Source organism: Entelurus aequoreus, linkage group LG10 (genome assembly GCF_033978785.1).
Source record: "Entelurus aequoreus isolate RoL-2023_Sb linkage group LG10, RoL_Eaeq_v1.1, whole genome shotgun sequence".
Classification (NCBI taxonomy): domain Eukaryota; kingdom Metazoa; phylum Chordata; class Actinopteri; order Syngnathiformes; family Syngnathidae; genus Entelurus; species Entelurus aequoreus.
The window spans coordinates 77,480,358-77,496,092 of record NC_084740.1 but is presented as its reverse complement, the minus strand read 5'-3'; the positions used below and the strand labels follow the sequence as shown (position 1 = coordinate 77,496,092).

Genomic DNA, 15,735 nt, shown 5'->3' with positions numbered 1-15,735 from the left:
ATTTTTTCATGAAAATCGGTGTTCATAAATGACATGTGGACAAAGAGAGCAATGTTTTCCATTTTTTTTCACTTTCTTATGCACTCCAAATTGATATCTACAACCTATTTTCAACAACAACAGCCCCTTTTCAATTATGCACTGCTTCCAATTACCACTACGTCCTCTTTGCGCTTTAGGTAAAGAAATGGCTATAATTATAGTATATACGGTAAGTCCTTGCTCAATATAGAAATTGGATTATTGCACTGCATTTGTCGTCTTTGCACCGCTCATAATTACATGATATTGAACAACAGCTCGCTAGACATCAGGGCAGCATTCATCAGGGATACAGATGCTCTTGTTCTGACTCCACTGCAAGTCTGCATTATTAAAGAGGCTGTCAAAGAAAGTGGGGAAGAGGGGCGGGGGGGGGTCTGCCAAGACGATGTCAGCGAGAGTTCTCCAGGAGGCTGAGAGCGAGCACAGGACGTACAAATGCATCATGACGTCCATTGGCCGCTACACGACCCACACTTTTACGCCGACTCGCCTTAAGCCGGGTCAGCAACCCGCGGCTCTTGAGCGACGCCCTAGTGGCTCCCTGGAGCATTTTTAAAAAAGGATTGAAAGATGGGGGGAAAATAATGTTTTTGTTTAAGTATGTTTTTTGTTTGAGGACAAACATGACACAAACCTTCCCAATAGCTAAAAAGCCCACTGTTCAATATGTTTCTGTGTATGCTTCACTAATGAGAGTATTTGGTGAACATTGTTTTGTCCTGCTAATTTCGGCGGTTTTTGAACTCACCATAGTGTGGACTGTAACGCAACAGTTTGTTTGTAAAATCTTCGACTCCTTTTTTGTCTCATTTTGTCCACCAAACGTTTTGTACTGTGCGTGAATGCACACAAAGGTGCGCTTTGTTGATGTTATTGACGTGTTGGAGTGCTAAGCAGGCATATTTGGTCACTGCATGACTGCAAGCTAATCAATGCTAACATACTATTTAGGCTAGCTGTATGTACATATTGCATAATTATGTCTCACTTGTAGGAATTTTTGAGCTTATTTAATATCCTTTACTTTTATCCTCTTTGAATATAGTTTTGCATGTCTCATGACACATTCCAGGTAGTTGTTTGTGTGCGATGTTGTTCCAGACCACAGCAAACATTACCTAGCTTGCCAAAGATTGTAATAAATCTATTAAAAGAAGACAGCCTGCCGTTTCCTTTAACTTGGACCCACACATCTATACCTTTGGCCATTAAAAGCCAGTCATTTCCAGGAGTTGTCTCACCTTCTCAGTAACCTCTGATTTACTAATGGTTTCTAATGTTGTAAAAATGTGTAGAATGAATATTAAATTTCAACATTTCTGTCAACGAAGATTTGCTTCAGCCTGCGACACATCATCATTTTGATAGTAGGCTAATACAGCTAATATAGACACTTACGTCATGTGTCGTCTTCATGATAACACTTATATAAGACTTTTCATTTTTTTGCGGCTCCAGACAGATTTGTTTTTTGGATTTTTTGTCCAATAAGGCTCTTTCAACGTTTTGGGTTGCCGACCCCTGCCTTAAGTGTACGCCTCCTTTTTCTAGCCTCTTTCACACAGAGATTGTGCAAAATAAGGGCTTCAGCGAGAAAATCTGGCATTTGACTAAGGCTGGGCGATAAAACGATATCTACATATATAGCGGTTGACACGTAAAATCGATATCAATAAAAAATGTATTCGATAAAACATAATTTTTCTTCTTTGCCGGAAGAAACCAAAGTTGCGAAGCAAAGTTGGTTGCATGAACAAAAGCCTCACTCTCTGGTAACAGAGCAACACAGGAAGTGGGAGTGACACACTAACATCCAATCAGGTAACAGTATTAACTATCACGTTTGGTTGCGCCATCTTGTTGTCTCGCGGTGGATTCTTTGCACAAAGTGAGAAAAGAACGTAAAAATGAGTGCTGCAGAGAGCAAATAACTTGTTGATAAAACAGGAAAAGTCGCCTGTACAGTATTATATATTATTTATAATAATAATAACAATACTTTTCTTAAATGGACTGTAGTAAGACCAATGTGGTCTGTAAATTATGCAAGGCGCTCATCCCCACAAAGACCAGTAATACCACACCACCTTAGCCGCACTCACCCTTTAGAGCACAACCGTAACTTCCCGGCACTAAACCTGCAGAAACTAGTTACTATCAGGTTTCTCTATGTTTACGTTTTCACACGGTGCACTATTTTGTTACGCATTATTAAGCATTTCTTACATATTCCCTATTTTTGCAACTTCATTTTAAGAGGTGTTCAATGTGATTTTAGAATTTTGTTTACATTGTTTGAGTGTTTTCCATGCTTGCGTTGATATTTCCTTTCCTTTCTGCCTTGAAGAGCTGAGGGGATTATAATCAAAGAAAGTTTTTTGTTTTTTTTAAATAAAAATGTTTAACATTTAATAAAATACAATACTTACGTTTTAACACTTTTTAGGTCGTAACAAAAACACACCATAAATTATACATTACTGCCTTGGACTTCCATCTATCCATTTTCTACCGCTTGTCCCTCTTGGGGTCGCGGAGGTGCTGGAGCCTATCCCAGCTGTACACGGGCCTGAAACCGGGGTACATCCTGGACAAGTCACCACCTCATCGCAGGGCCAACACAGACAGTGCAAATGTAATTGCAATTTAATGTCATACTTGCAAATGATAATCTGATGATAATAAACCAAAAAATAGCAACGGGAGAGCAGTTATCATATTCAGCTCATTTTTAAGTATTGCAATAAAAAATGTGATTTTAGTACCAAAAACAATGAATAGCTATCAACACACATAACAGTACAGGGAATTTGTGAACTGTCCCCATCACTAAAGCTGGGCACATCTGTAAATATGAACTGGGTTGACTTATTTTTACACATTTATGATGTGATGTATGTTAAAATGCTACTTAAACAATGCCTTTACTGTAAAAAAAGATGTATGGTGGGGTCAACTTGACCCCTGAACAGATTAATACTATTTACATCATTTCCAAGGGGCAAATACTTTTTGTAAAAGATGAAGACTGTGAACATTGTTTATATTTTTATAACTACTGGATCAACTTGTTTACAAATGCTCAGGCAACAAGCAGAGGCGCCCCCCATCCTCCTCAGACAAGGTATCCCTTTTGGATGGAGGCGGTGGAGCCAGGCAACTGTTGCCATGGAGATGTGCAACGCATCAAGTCGCCCGGCAACAGGCCGTGAATAATCCCCCTCCTCCACCTGTGTGTTTTGTACTGTGCTTTTCGGCATCAATTGAGGATGAGATGGTCAGCATTCGACGCTAAATATGTTTTTATAATCAAGCCTGCACTCTAAAATGGGATTATTGTTCAGTTCTGTGGTCCTTCCACCGTACGTTTGACCTCTAATGTGCAGTGACATATATAGTTTGACATAAACACAGCAATGGCCGCCGGACAATGAATGACATATCAAGCCTCTCTTACCTTTGTCCTCGATTTGACTTTGGACTTGACTTTTTGACGTCTTTTCAGCTTCTTCTTACTCAAAGCCTTCTTTCCCCTGAAATAAATCAGAGGAAAACATTTTTATTCGTAGATGCATAAGAGTCAACAACACCTGTTTGAGCGTTTTATGAGGCAAAAAGCGATTATGCTTATGCTTTCAGTGCAAGTGAATTTTACATATAATGTTTTGTGCTTTTATGGCAGCATTATTGAACATTAACATAAAAATCCTGGCTTTCCAATCATCTTTGTTGTCCACAACAACAATTAATTATCATGTTTGGCAGATTATTTAAATAAAGGAATTAAATGTGTGTGTTTTTCCCTGTGAGTATAAAATTTATGACCACATAACACATATTCCAGAAATAGTATAGTGGTACTTCGGTTTTCATACGCCCTAGTTTCAGTATGATACGGTTTAAGGCAAAAATGTGTTTTGATTTTCATACACAGGCTCGGTTTTAGCACAATTAAACACATGTTGGTTACTCAGTCTCTGTGCTTTTTTGATTGGCAACAGCTGTAAAATAAGCCACCAAAGAGCCAAATACAGTTGTAGCATAGTTTCAGCCTAATAAAGTCAAGTCTGTGTTTCCACAGTGTCACTGAACGCATCACTCTGCTACAGTAAATGAAAAGTCTTCAAAAAGAGTAAAAGAGATGTTAAATGTTAATTTGTCATTTGCATGCATTTTGCTTTGTTTTCTGGATGTAAAACGATAATTGTTATCTGTAGAAAGTGTTTGTGGGTGTCTGAAATGGATTCATCAGATTGAAATTCTTTCCTATGAGAACAATTGTTTCAGTTTACAACGAACACTTTGGTTAATAACGAAAATCTAAATAGTTTAAGAAATGGTGTGTAACAAGATAAACACCTTAAATCATTGGCGTCAAACTCATTTTCATCATGGGCAGTCATTGAAGAGGGCCGCTTCATGAAAATATTCCTTCCTATCAGGATTTTGCAAAGTTGCGATCGCGCCAGTTCACGCAAATTCAACCAATCTTCGTGAATAATGCGCGGCCTCGCAACATTGCCTAATTCACGCTATTTCCATGTACATTGCGGCCAATCTTTTACGTTTTCGCCAATCAAATTCGTCCCGGCAGTACTCAAAAGCAACACTGTCTAACTAATCAAATCTCTCCCTGCATCACGAAAGGTTATTTTCCCACCACTTTTTTTCAAATGCTGCTGCAAAATCCAGCATTTTAGGCACAAACAATCACGGGGGAAAAAAACGCTAAATCCCAAAGGGACTGATAAGTACACCACTGCCCCTTCATCTGATTATTATAATTGTTTACCAACAAACTGATGGAAAACTTGCTTTGGAATCTGAAGTCATAATGACAAGCAGATATTGCAGTTTGGCTAGTGTATAATTTATTTTGAAAAGGGTATCAATGACAAAAATAGCTAACTGTAACAAACAATATTAAGTTATGCGTTACATATTTTTATGTCAAAATTTAAATACATTTATCAACAAAGATAAAATGTCTTACTTATGCACATTATTTCCAGGCTTTGGCGGGCCACGTGAATTGATGTGGCGGGACAGATTTGGCCCGCGAGGCTTGAGTTTGACACTTGTGCTTTCAATAAATGTGAAAAATAAATGCACAATTGAGAGCTTAAATTAAAACCAAAAGTCATGCTGTGAGTAGAGCATGACCCTCTTGTCCCTTTTGAACAATAATAATCCATTAAGACCTCTGAGGCGACTGAATAGAGTGCAGAGGCACTATTGAGTCAGTCTTAACTAGAAAATGTTTTAAATAACAATTTGTAATTTTTCTCTGTGTTTTTGCAATTTTAAATATAATCGAACAAAATAATCAAATAACTGAATTACTCCATTGTTGATCAAGTAAATGAAGTGTAATACATATGCCGGATTTTAAGAGTGTGAGTAATTGAAAGTAGCGGTTCGTTGACTTCGTCCTGTGTGGACTCAACTTTCTGTTTAGGTCTTAACTTTCTGTTTGAGTCACACTTGCAACACAAGCATGTACAACACACTTTTCTGCCGCCTCGGTCAATGGACATGTCATGTGACACCATGGCTGTCCATGTATAATTCTTCATTTCAAAACCAACATGTATCCGACGTACACACGTGTTGTTTTTCCATTCACACATGACGGACCCCTTAACCGTTAACTACAGTGCATCCGGAAAGTATTTGCAGTGTTTCACTTTTTCCACATTTTGTTATGTTACAGCCTTATTCCGAAATGGAATAGATTCATTTTTGTCCTAAAAAAAATTACCCTATAATGACAATGTTTCAATTTAATTTTTTTAAATGTTTTTTTTTTACAAACAAATCACATGTACATAAGTATTCACAGTAGGGCTGGGGGATATGGCCTTTTATTAATATATTGATATTTTTAGGCCATACACAATATATATCTCAATATTTTGACTTAGCCTTGAATGAACACTTGATGCATATAATCACAGCAGGATGATGATTCTATGTGTCTACATTAAAACATTCTTCTTCATACTGCATTAATATATGCTACTTTTAAACTTTCATGCAGAGAGGGAAATCACAACTAAGTCAATTTACCAAAAGTGCATTTATGAAACAGTTATTAAGCAGTGGCACAAACATTCATGTCATTTCCAAACAGAAAGTGCAAGATTGTCAGAGACATTTTAAAACAAGCTATTAGTGCACTTTTGTGCATGATGTCACTAAGATGACATATCAAAACAACACTAAATTAAAGTGCACTTTTTGTACAGAACGCAACTACAATAGTTTAAAACAAATAAAGTGCACTTTTGTGCATGATGTCACACAAGATATTTCAATAACCGTCAAATAAAAATGAGCTGCATATCAAATAGTGTATGTCCTTCACCATGTGGTAGGTTACTGCGGACGTTATCTCCTTCTGTTTTTCCCTATTTTTTTTTCATACGGTGCTGATGTGGAAGACGCCAGGCTCAATTGGGTCAGTACTGGTTGCTTTGGCATTTTGTTGGTGTGGCACCGGCCGGAGATGTTGACATGCAGAGTTTCAAGCACTGCTTATTCTCTAGCGGGTGACTTGTCAAATGATGCTACAAATTAGCAGTGCTTTTGCCGCATACTTTACATATTACGGTTGTCTGTTCAACATCTTCCCGCTTGAAGCCAAACCACCGCCAGACGATGGACCCTGTGCTGTTTTTCTTGGGAATTAATTCTTCTTCCTCCATTTGTTACGAGATTCGCACTTTTTCTCTCTCGTATTACCACTTGCACCGCTACGCTTACACCGCCTGCCACTGCTAACGTTATCCATGCCGCTACCTCTCTGCTTGGTGAGGGCGTGTGACGTATGTAAGAAGGTGCGCTTGTTTTATCACTCCGTGAGAAGGAGATACAAGAAAGAGTGATAAAAGCCTGTCGTGTAAGGCCCGCAGCTAAATGCAACTGCGTGAGAACGTATACTCGAAAACTCACGATATAGTCATTTTATACATTGCACAGAGACAAACCCGCGATATATCGAGTATATTCGATATATCGCCCAGCCCTAATTCACAGCCTTTGGTCAATACTTTGTTGAGGCACCTTTGGCAGAAAATTACAGCCTCAAGTATTTTTGAATACGATGCCAGAAGCTTGGCACACCTATCTTTGGGCAGTTCCGCCCATTCCTCTTAGCAGCACCTCTCAAGCTCCATCAGGTTGGCTGTAAGCGTTGGTTGTCATCCAGGATGTCTCTGTACATTGCTGCATTCATCTTTCTCTCTATCCTGACTAGTCTCTTAGTTCCTGCCGCAGAAAAACATCCCCACTGCATGATGCTGCCAGCACCATGCTTCACTGTAGGTATGGTATTTGCCTGGTTTCCTCCAAACATGACACCTGACATCCACTCCAAAGAGTTCTATCTTTGTCTCATTAGACCAGAGAACTTTGTTTCTCATGGTCTGAGAGTCTTTCGGGTGCATTTTGGCAAACTTTCTACTAAGAAATGGCCTCTGTCTGGCCACTATACCATACAGGCCTGATTGGTGGTTTGCTGCATTGATGGTTGTCCTTCTGGAAGGTTCTCCTCTCTCCACAGAGGAATTCTGTAGCTCGGACAGAGTGACCATTGGGTTCTTGGTCACCTTCCTGACTAGATGAAGATGAATGCAGCAATGTACAGACACATCCTGGATGGAAACCAACGCTTCTCATCCAACCTGATGGAGCTTGGGAGGTGAAACTGTCTAAAGATAGGTGTGCCAAGCTTGTGGCATCGTATTAAAAAAGATTTGAGGCTGTTAATGCGGCCAAAGTTGCATCAACAAATTATTGAGCAAAAGCTGTGAATACGTATGTATTGAATTAATTAATTACATTTCGGAATAAGGCCGTAACATAACAAAATATAAATGATAAATGGGTTATACTTGTATAGCGCTTTTCTACCTTCAAGGTACTCAAAGCGCTTTGGCAGTATTTCCACATTCACCCATTCACACACACATTCACACACTGATGGCGGGAGCTGCCATGCAAGGCGCTAACCAGCAGCCATCAGGGGCAAGGGTGAAGTGTCTTGCCCAAGGACACAACGGACGTGACTAGGATGGTAGAAGGTGGGGATTGAACCCCAGTATGGAAAAAGTGAAGCGTTGTGAATACATTCCGGATGCACTGTAATTCCAACAGAGTAGGCGTGGTCGAGGAGGAGTCTGTTGAATCCAAGCATGTCGGCCAAAGGAGAAAAATGCAGATTTACCTCCCACTGTGTTCCAGTAACATTTTGAAAGCTCCAAAAATGATCAGGATAGGGCCCCTATAACTTCACACTTATCTTAGGACTTAGGACGAGGGCCCACTCGCAGGTGGACTTTGAACCATCTCTCAGCCCGTTTGCTGCTGGGCTGTGTTCACACTTGACCAAACGAACTGTACTATTAGAGCAGTGCTATTTAACTGAAGGCCCAGGGGCCAAATACGGCCCGGGAATGACACGTCATTTCAGTTTCAGTTCAAAACTTGGTAAACAAACATTTTTGCAGCCAATTCCTAAAAACACTTTGTGCTCTCGTTGTATCGAAGAACTTGGAGCAATATTTTAACATTGGCAGATCTTTGCTTTGACATTTTAGCCTTGCTCGCAAGCACAGAACACCTGTGTCAAAACTTTTGATTTCCATAACTGAGGCGTTCCTCAAAGCACCCCTTGAAGTCCTCTGCTTTTTGGCAGTTATAATGTTTTTTTTAATGATTTACTTAACTAAAGTGTTGCTGTATCTTGTTTACCTAAAGATTCAGTCAGTAGTCATTTGTTCAATGTATTTAGTTATACGAGTGGTGTTCCCCAAGGTTCCATTTTGGGTCCTCTCTTTTTCATCATTTGGGCTATTCAACTGAATACTATTTTAATTGAACCGAGTTCAATTAAAAAAACTTGTGAGAGATTCCCATTTTTGCAGTAATTCCTAAAAACATTAGAGTGCTGTTACATGGGGAGTTCCATTCGTACTAATCGGAATTTCCGAGTTGCTAGTAGAAATTCTAACTGGAACGCCCCTTGAGGTCGGATTTCCTACTCGGAAAGTTGCATTATTCTCACCACCCCTGAGTTGGTTTCAAAGATGGCTACTCCGTATGTAAACAATATTAAGGGTTCTATAGGTATTAGCACTTCTGATTAGTTTTTGTCAGCCATGTACAATGTATTGTTTTTGTCAGGAATGTACAATGTATTGTTGTACATTTATATATGGTAACGATACTGTAGTGTAAGATTTTCATGTGGTATATACGTTGTACATCGCTAGCAATTGCGCCTGTGTCTCCTCTTCTTCCACCATGTTTGAAGGTTGCAGAGAGAGTGAATATTGTTCAGTAAGTTGTTTATTTTCAAACAGAGCAAGCGCAAAAATAGCTTTCGTAGATGTGGCCATCTTGATTTCCTACCGCTCACAACTCGGACGTCATTCCCAGCTCCGATTTTTAGCTTCTGAGGTAAATGGAACACACCAATAGTGATGATTTTTGACTACCTTTTTTGCGGAAGGTCCTTAAAAACAGCAGAACGTTCCTGTAACTCTGACAAAATAAAAAATAGACCAAAATCAAATGTTTACACCTGAGGACGCTGGTTCTTCGGACTAAACAAAAAAAATAATTCAGTAGGGAAGGGATTCATACTACACCATTCCTGGGTGGAATTTGTGAAGGGACAGGGGGGTTAATCATTTTGCAATGCAGTCTGCAGAAAACGATGGAAAGCGCCCCTCTACATAGCAACTGATGCATTAGATTGTGAAAGAACTACCTCACCACCGTCACACCACACCGCTACAGCAGAAACACACGGCTTTAGTACTAGAGAATGACAGCCTGCACCCGCCCCTTACCCCCTTAGCCCAGGCTCTGCACCCCCATGTAATGAACTGGTTCCAAAGTACCTATACAATATCTCCAGCCCCACTCCGGGCAACCCCCAAGCGCCAGCCTACCGAGAAGAGATGGGCTAACATGCCACGGGCATTGCAATTGCCAGAAAACACATTTTAAGATATTTAACACTCTACTGCCCTCTGGCGGCTAAAGTAGATAGTGCACCATTTTAATTCGTCCCGTTTCATGTGTCAGGTGAACCGTGACGAATGAGGCAATATGAATCTCCATCCTGCTGTAATAGTGACGGGAGAAATCCGCCCCCAGTCCTTAGCTTTCTGGAAATGCCCAAGATAATTTAGTTCAATATTCCTGCAGTAGTGCAAACAATGATAAATTAAACTAAATTACAGTTCTTATAAGAGATGTCAGATAATATCGGACTGCCGATAAATGCTTTGAAATGTAATATCGGAAATTATCGGTATCGGTTTCAAAATTATCTGTATCGGTTTAAAAAAAGTAAAATTTATGACATTTAAAACACCGCTGTGTACACGGACGTAGGGAGAAGTACAGAGCTGCAAAAAACATTAAATGCACTGCCTTTGCATGCCAGCCCAGTCACATAATATCTACGGCTTTTCACACACACAAGTGAATGCAAAGCATACTTGGTCAACAGCCATACAGGTCACACTGAGGGTAGCCGTATAAACAAGTTTAACACAAATATGCGCCACACTGTGAACCCACACCAAACAAGAATGACAAACACATTTCGGGAGAACATCTGCACCGTAACACAACATAAACACAACAGAACAAATATCCAGAACCCCTTGCAGCACTAACTCTTCCGGGATGCTACAATATACACCCCCCACAACCCCCAACCCCCCCACCTCAACCTCCTCATGCTCTCTCAGGGAGAGCAAGTCCCAAATTCCAAGCTGCTGTTTTGAGGCATGTTAAAAAAAATAATGCACTTTGTGACTTCAATAATAAATATGGCAGTGCCATGTTGGCATTTTTTTTTCCATAACTTGAGTTGATTAATTTTGGAAAACCTTGTTACATTGTTTAATGCATCCAGCGGGGCATCGCAACAAAATTAGGCTTAATAATGTGTTCATTCCACCACTGTATATATCGGTATCGGTTGATATCGGAATCGGCCATTAAGAGTTGGACAATATCGAACATCTCTAGTTCTTATTCCTTGATCACTGCCACCACACACGTTTTAACTCCGTAATTCTTGCTGTATTGAAACAAAAAAGCCACAGTTGATGAATGCAAAGTGACATTGAGGGGTGACTGATAACAATAACAACAAGAGCAGTGAGAGATGCTGCAATGACCCGGCTCCTCTCCAACATGACTGACAATAAATGACGTAACTCTTATTAGCCTTAGGCGAAAATAACAGCCACTTGAGACCCCCCCCCCACCATCTTTATATTCACTCGATACACGCAAAGTGTCTCACCAGACGGTGTACTTGTGTGCGTTGACGCCCCACTATTGTCACTGTCACGGCCGTGAAGCTCCATTATAACCACTTTAGATGAGGAAGCGCTCATGCTAGCTAGCTAAAGAAATAGTGACGCCATTGGGCCTAAAACACACAAGAATGGAAACGACTCTCGCCAAAACGAATGTAAGCATCAGTGTAAACATCCAGAGGGTTTGCGGTGTGTCGTTGCAGCCTATTGGCGAATAGAACACGTAAATGTGCTCCCATGACAGCTGAGCTAGCTTTAATGCAAACCCAAAAGGTGCGCTTCGTTAACGGCATGGGCACATCCCGAGTGAGTGGAGTTATTTAAATGGTCATTAAAACAAATAGGCATTGTTTCAAGGAGGGGGGTCACGGGCGATGTAACTTCATTAGCTAAGGAGGCTAAGGAAGTGCAGGAGGAAATGCTACTAACCTCAACGGGAGTGTAACCTCCTCCTCTAAACAGTGCAGCTCCTGTGGGTTTTATTTATTTATTTATTTCCTAAACTAATGCGACAGCGTCTCGTATAATGGCTTCTGATAACACACATGACAGATGCGGCTAACGATAGCGCAGTGAGGTAATGTTAGCTTAGCTCAAGCTAGCCGTTAACATCCAAATGTTCCCCCACTCACCTTCCTTGATTTATCCCTTGCTCTTTATCGTTGATGGCAGTCGTGTAAATCCGCCGGTACCTTTCCGCCAGGGCTCTCCCTGAGAGCAAAAGCTGATACCGAGTCCGACAGTCAGACTGGGTTCCGGGCGTCGGACAGGGACCCATGCCCGGCCCGATGGTGGAGAGATCGGCTCCTAGTCCGTACATGACCCGGACACCCAGCCCCGTCGACGGCGACGAGGAGGGCACGATCCCCCCACAGGCGGCGGCCGCGGCCGCAGCGGCGCACATCATCGTTATGGAGCACAATGCATAAACCAGGCCAAATTCGAAGCAGACAGATCACATCCGGCCATCGGTTGTAACGTTAAAAAAAATCCGTTTATTGTTAAATCCACCACACGTCGTCTCCGTTGAATAGTATCCGGGATCGACGCTTGTTATCCGGGATAATTCGGCGACCGGTCGTCCGATTGGCACGAGTTTCTTCTTCTAAGCTTCAAAGACAGAGTCTATAAAATGGCAAAATGACACGATCGAAGGGGGTTTTCTTCTATTTGGAAATGTGTTGACCCCCGAGAGGCAGCACCCTCAGATGGTCTGCCATCTTAGCTCCATCATCATCATCATCATCATCATCCCGCCTACTCCCCAGCACCGTGCTGCGTAGCCTGCAAGCCGGAACACTTTCATTGTCGTTATTGTAATTAGCTTCTAGGCCATTATAGAACCCCACTATTATTCAAGAAAAATAGCTGCTTAAAAATACGTAAAAATATATTTGCATTTTAGCAATCATTGAAGTGAAATTTTTCATTGAAGGGGTAAAGCTCCTCCCAGTTGTTCACTATGCTTGCCACTTGTCTATACGCAATCTAATATCCACCTAATTGTCTTTCCCAGACAGGGAACCGTGCACTTCAACTCTCCTTGCAGGTAAGACAAGTTTAGACTAAAACTGGTTCTCAGAAAGTGCCACCATAGTGACCAACATTGAAATACAGTAGCGTAGTAGGCCTAAGTGTTAATTAAAAACAAGGCAAGGGTTTTATTTAACATGTATATTTTGTGTAGTGTTCAGGTTTGTGGGAACCGTTTTCATTTTTTATTAAAAGAAAAATTATACATTTAATTAATTTTTCAAACTGAGACTCTCTGACTTTGGCTCATTTTCTGTGAAGAACATATATTAGAATACATATTTAATGACCACACACCATACACCGCCCCCTACACATTTCTATTACATATAAGATGTCCGGGTCCAATGGACCCGGGGCTAATAGAAGTGTGGAAATTGATGTTCTGTATACCACACGCACCCACACACACACAGCAAACCTAGACAGGAGGAGGACAGAGTGTAGGTACACAAAACACCAGAGGGTCAAATGTGCGAGAAAATGAGAGCAAATAGTGTTGACAAACAATGTTGCAACCTTGTGTGGGAACCGCAGGTGCAGAAACACAAAAGAAGAATCCCTGTGGGATGCAGAAACTGGCAGAGAAATTTTCCGTGCAACGTTCATATTGTTGTTACTCAGCCAGCGTTTGTAGGTCTGATGGACCCGTTGCATTTTGTGGCTTTTAATGCCTCACAATCAAACACTTTTATGTTATAATACTGAACAGATGTTTATTGGGATAAGGTAAACATCTGTTCAGTATTTTAACATAAAAGTGTTTGATTGTGAGGCATTAAAAGCCACAAAATGCAACGGGTCCATCAGACCCACAAAAGCTGGCTGAGTAACAACAATATGAACATTACACAAGGGTTAATATTTTGGGCCACTGTGACAGTAAGCACATTTTGAACAGTAACACTGTGTTTGAATATTTAGTTGGCGTAAAACTAGATGGTACACGTAACACCATTTAAAAATCACTAGAATACATGGGCCATTTGCATCCCCAGAAAATAAAGTGTATCAAATATTTTTTTACAAAGTAAAGTTTCCTGTACTTGATCTGATTTCATATTTATGTTTTAAGACAACAGCAATTGATACAATTCACACTTTAGTGTTTTCCCCGAGGTATCCTGTTACATGGCCACATGGCAGAGGTGGGACGAAGTCATTGCTTTGCAAGTCACAAGTAAGTCTCAAGTCTTTGCCCTCAAGTCTCGAGTCAAGTCCCGAGTCAAGACAGGCAAGTCCCGAGTCAAGTCCAAAGTCAAGACTGGAAAGTCTCAAGTCGAGTCCCAAGTCCTGCATTTTGAGTTTCGAGTCCTTTCAAGTCCTTTTAACCACAGACTAATATTTTTACACAGATTGTGTATGCTTTTAAAACGCTGTATTTATTTATTAAAACAAGTGCATTTGAAATTGCAAGAAAAAAAATAGTGCTGACATTGCAATTCATAATAGCACTATTAACAGTAATTTTAATAGTTTAAACAATTTTAAACATTTAACTCATTCCTTTACAGAATAAACACATTTGCAAAAACAAACATTAACATACTATTGGTTGTATTATATGAAAATAATATTACCACAGAGTTGAGAAGGAGCAAAGATATTCAATATTTGTATGTGAAAATCACAAATAAATCTTCTGGGGGAGGATGACGCCCCTACAGGGGTTTGGTTTACAAACTTTCAGCCCCACCTAAAACAAAATTCACCAGCCGCCACTGATTATGATGCACTCTCATTTTAGGCAAAATATAAGACAATACTTTCTTAACAGTATAATTGTAACCAGGAATAAGTCTTCAAGTAACAATATTCAAATACTAACATTGTTGGGTAAAACAGCATTTGGTTTTATTCTGAATGTAGTGAAACAAATTGGTGGTTTTAGCTGATATAAAGACTTTCAGGTGTTTATATATGTTTAAGTATTTGGCAGACGCTTTTATCCAAAGCGACATACATAAAAAATACATACATAACAATCACTGTAAACATTATCATTTAAGGGAAGAATGTAATACAAAATATCAATACAAAGTGTCAAGACAGAATAAACTCTCTGCTGCTGCAGCAACAGAGATACAGTCTATAGGTCCCTAGGATATATAGATATCTAATGTATTCATATATTGTTTATGTAGGATATACGCATGTATATATAACCTAATCATATTGTTTCTTCAATTTAAAAATAGCTTACCGTTTTTTCCCCCTTCTCTGGGATTATATTACCAGTTTTGATCTCGGACGTCTGGTCACTTATAGCGTATAAGAATATTATATTACTGTTAAGCAAACTATGAATAATAAAACTTGCCAAAACATGTGTCCGTTATCATAGCTACACGTATGAAAAAAAACCGTGTGAAAATCAGTGGTATTCAGTGAGGTAAAATGAATTAAATGCGCTGACAGTTCATTGCTCCTGACAAATGAATTGGGATCACCACTCCAAGATGGCGGCCCCGCGTCTCGTCTGCGCCAGTAGGCAGTAGCGCTCGATGCTGCGTCTACTTATAAGATGTCTATAGTTATAACGCTAGCAGTGAGTTTACAGCCTCACTGATTTAACTACACAGCAAATAAAAGTCATGTTACTTAGCCAATAAACGTTATCTTACATTCAAAACTTACCCTTCTTTGGGCAACTTCAAATGTCGAACGAAGTTGGAAGTTGTTGCGTCTCCGTCTGTAATATTCGAACTGCGTGATTTGCATACGCAATTCGTTTTTTTGTTGACCAAGTCGTAGTTTTTATACCCGAACGAAACCAACTTTGGCATAATTGTTTCTCTCTGCCGCATTG

General features: G+C 40.1%; 2 protein-coding genes across 23 annotated transcripts in view; one reads left to right on the top strand and one right to left on the bottom strand.

The window, feature by feature from the left end:
• Window positions 1-12,635, bottom strand: part of mycbp2 (MYC binding protein 2) — a 121,317-nt gene extending 108,682 nt beyond the window's left edge. For 13 of the 17 annotated variants that reach the window (XM_062061754.1, XM_062061760.1, XM_062061764.1 and 10 more), the window contains exons 1-2: window positions 12,026-12,635; window positions 3,503-3,578 (exon numbers count right to left, since the gene is read on the bottom strand). In XM_062061754.1, the coding sequence (XP_061917738.1) occupies window positions 3,503-3,578; window positions 12,026-12,300 (351 nt within the window). In that variant the 5' untranslated portion in view covers window positions 12,301-12,635. The remainder of the gene's footprint in view (window positions 1-3,502; window positions 3,579-12,025) is intronic. The other 4 variants (XM_062061768.1, XM_062061769.1, XM_062061772.1 and 1 more) reach the window with 1 other exon arrangement.
• The window catches only part of scel (sciellin), a 37,285-nt gene continuing 32,943 nt past the window's right edge, over window positions 11,394-15,735 (top strand). For 2 of the 6 annotated variants that reach the window (XM_062061775.1, XM_062061778.1), the window contains exons 1-2: window positions 11,394-11,548; window positions 12,910-12,942. The gene's annotated coding sequence lies outside the window, so the exon portion shown is untranslated. Of the gene's footprint in view, window positions 11,549-11,771; window positions 11,866-12,113; window positions 12,831-12,909; window positions 12,943-15,735 lie in introns of those variants that run through there. The other 4 variants (XM_062061781.1, XM_062061779.1, XM_062061777.1 and 1 more) reach the window with 3 other exon arrangements.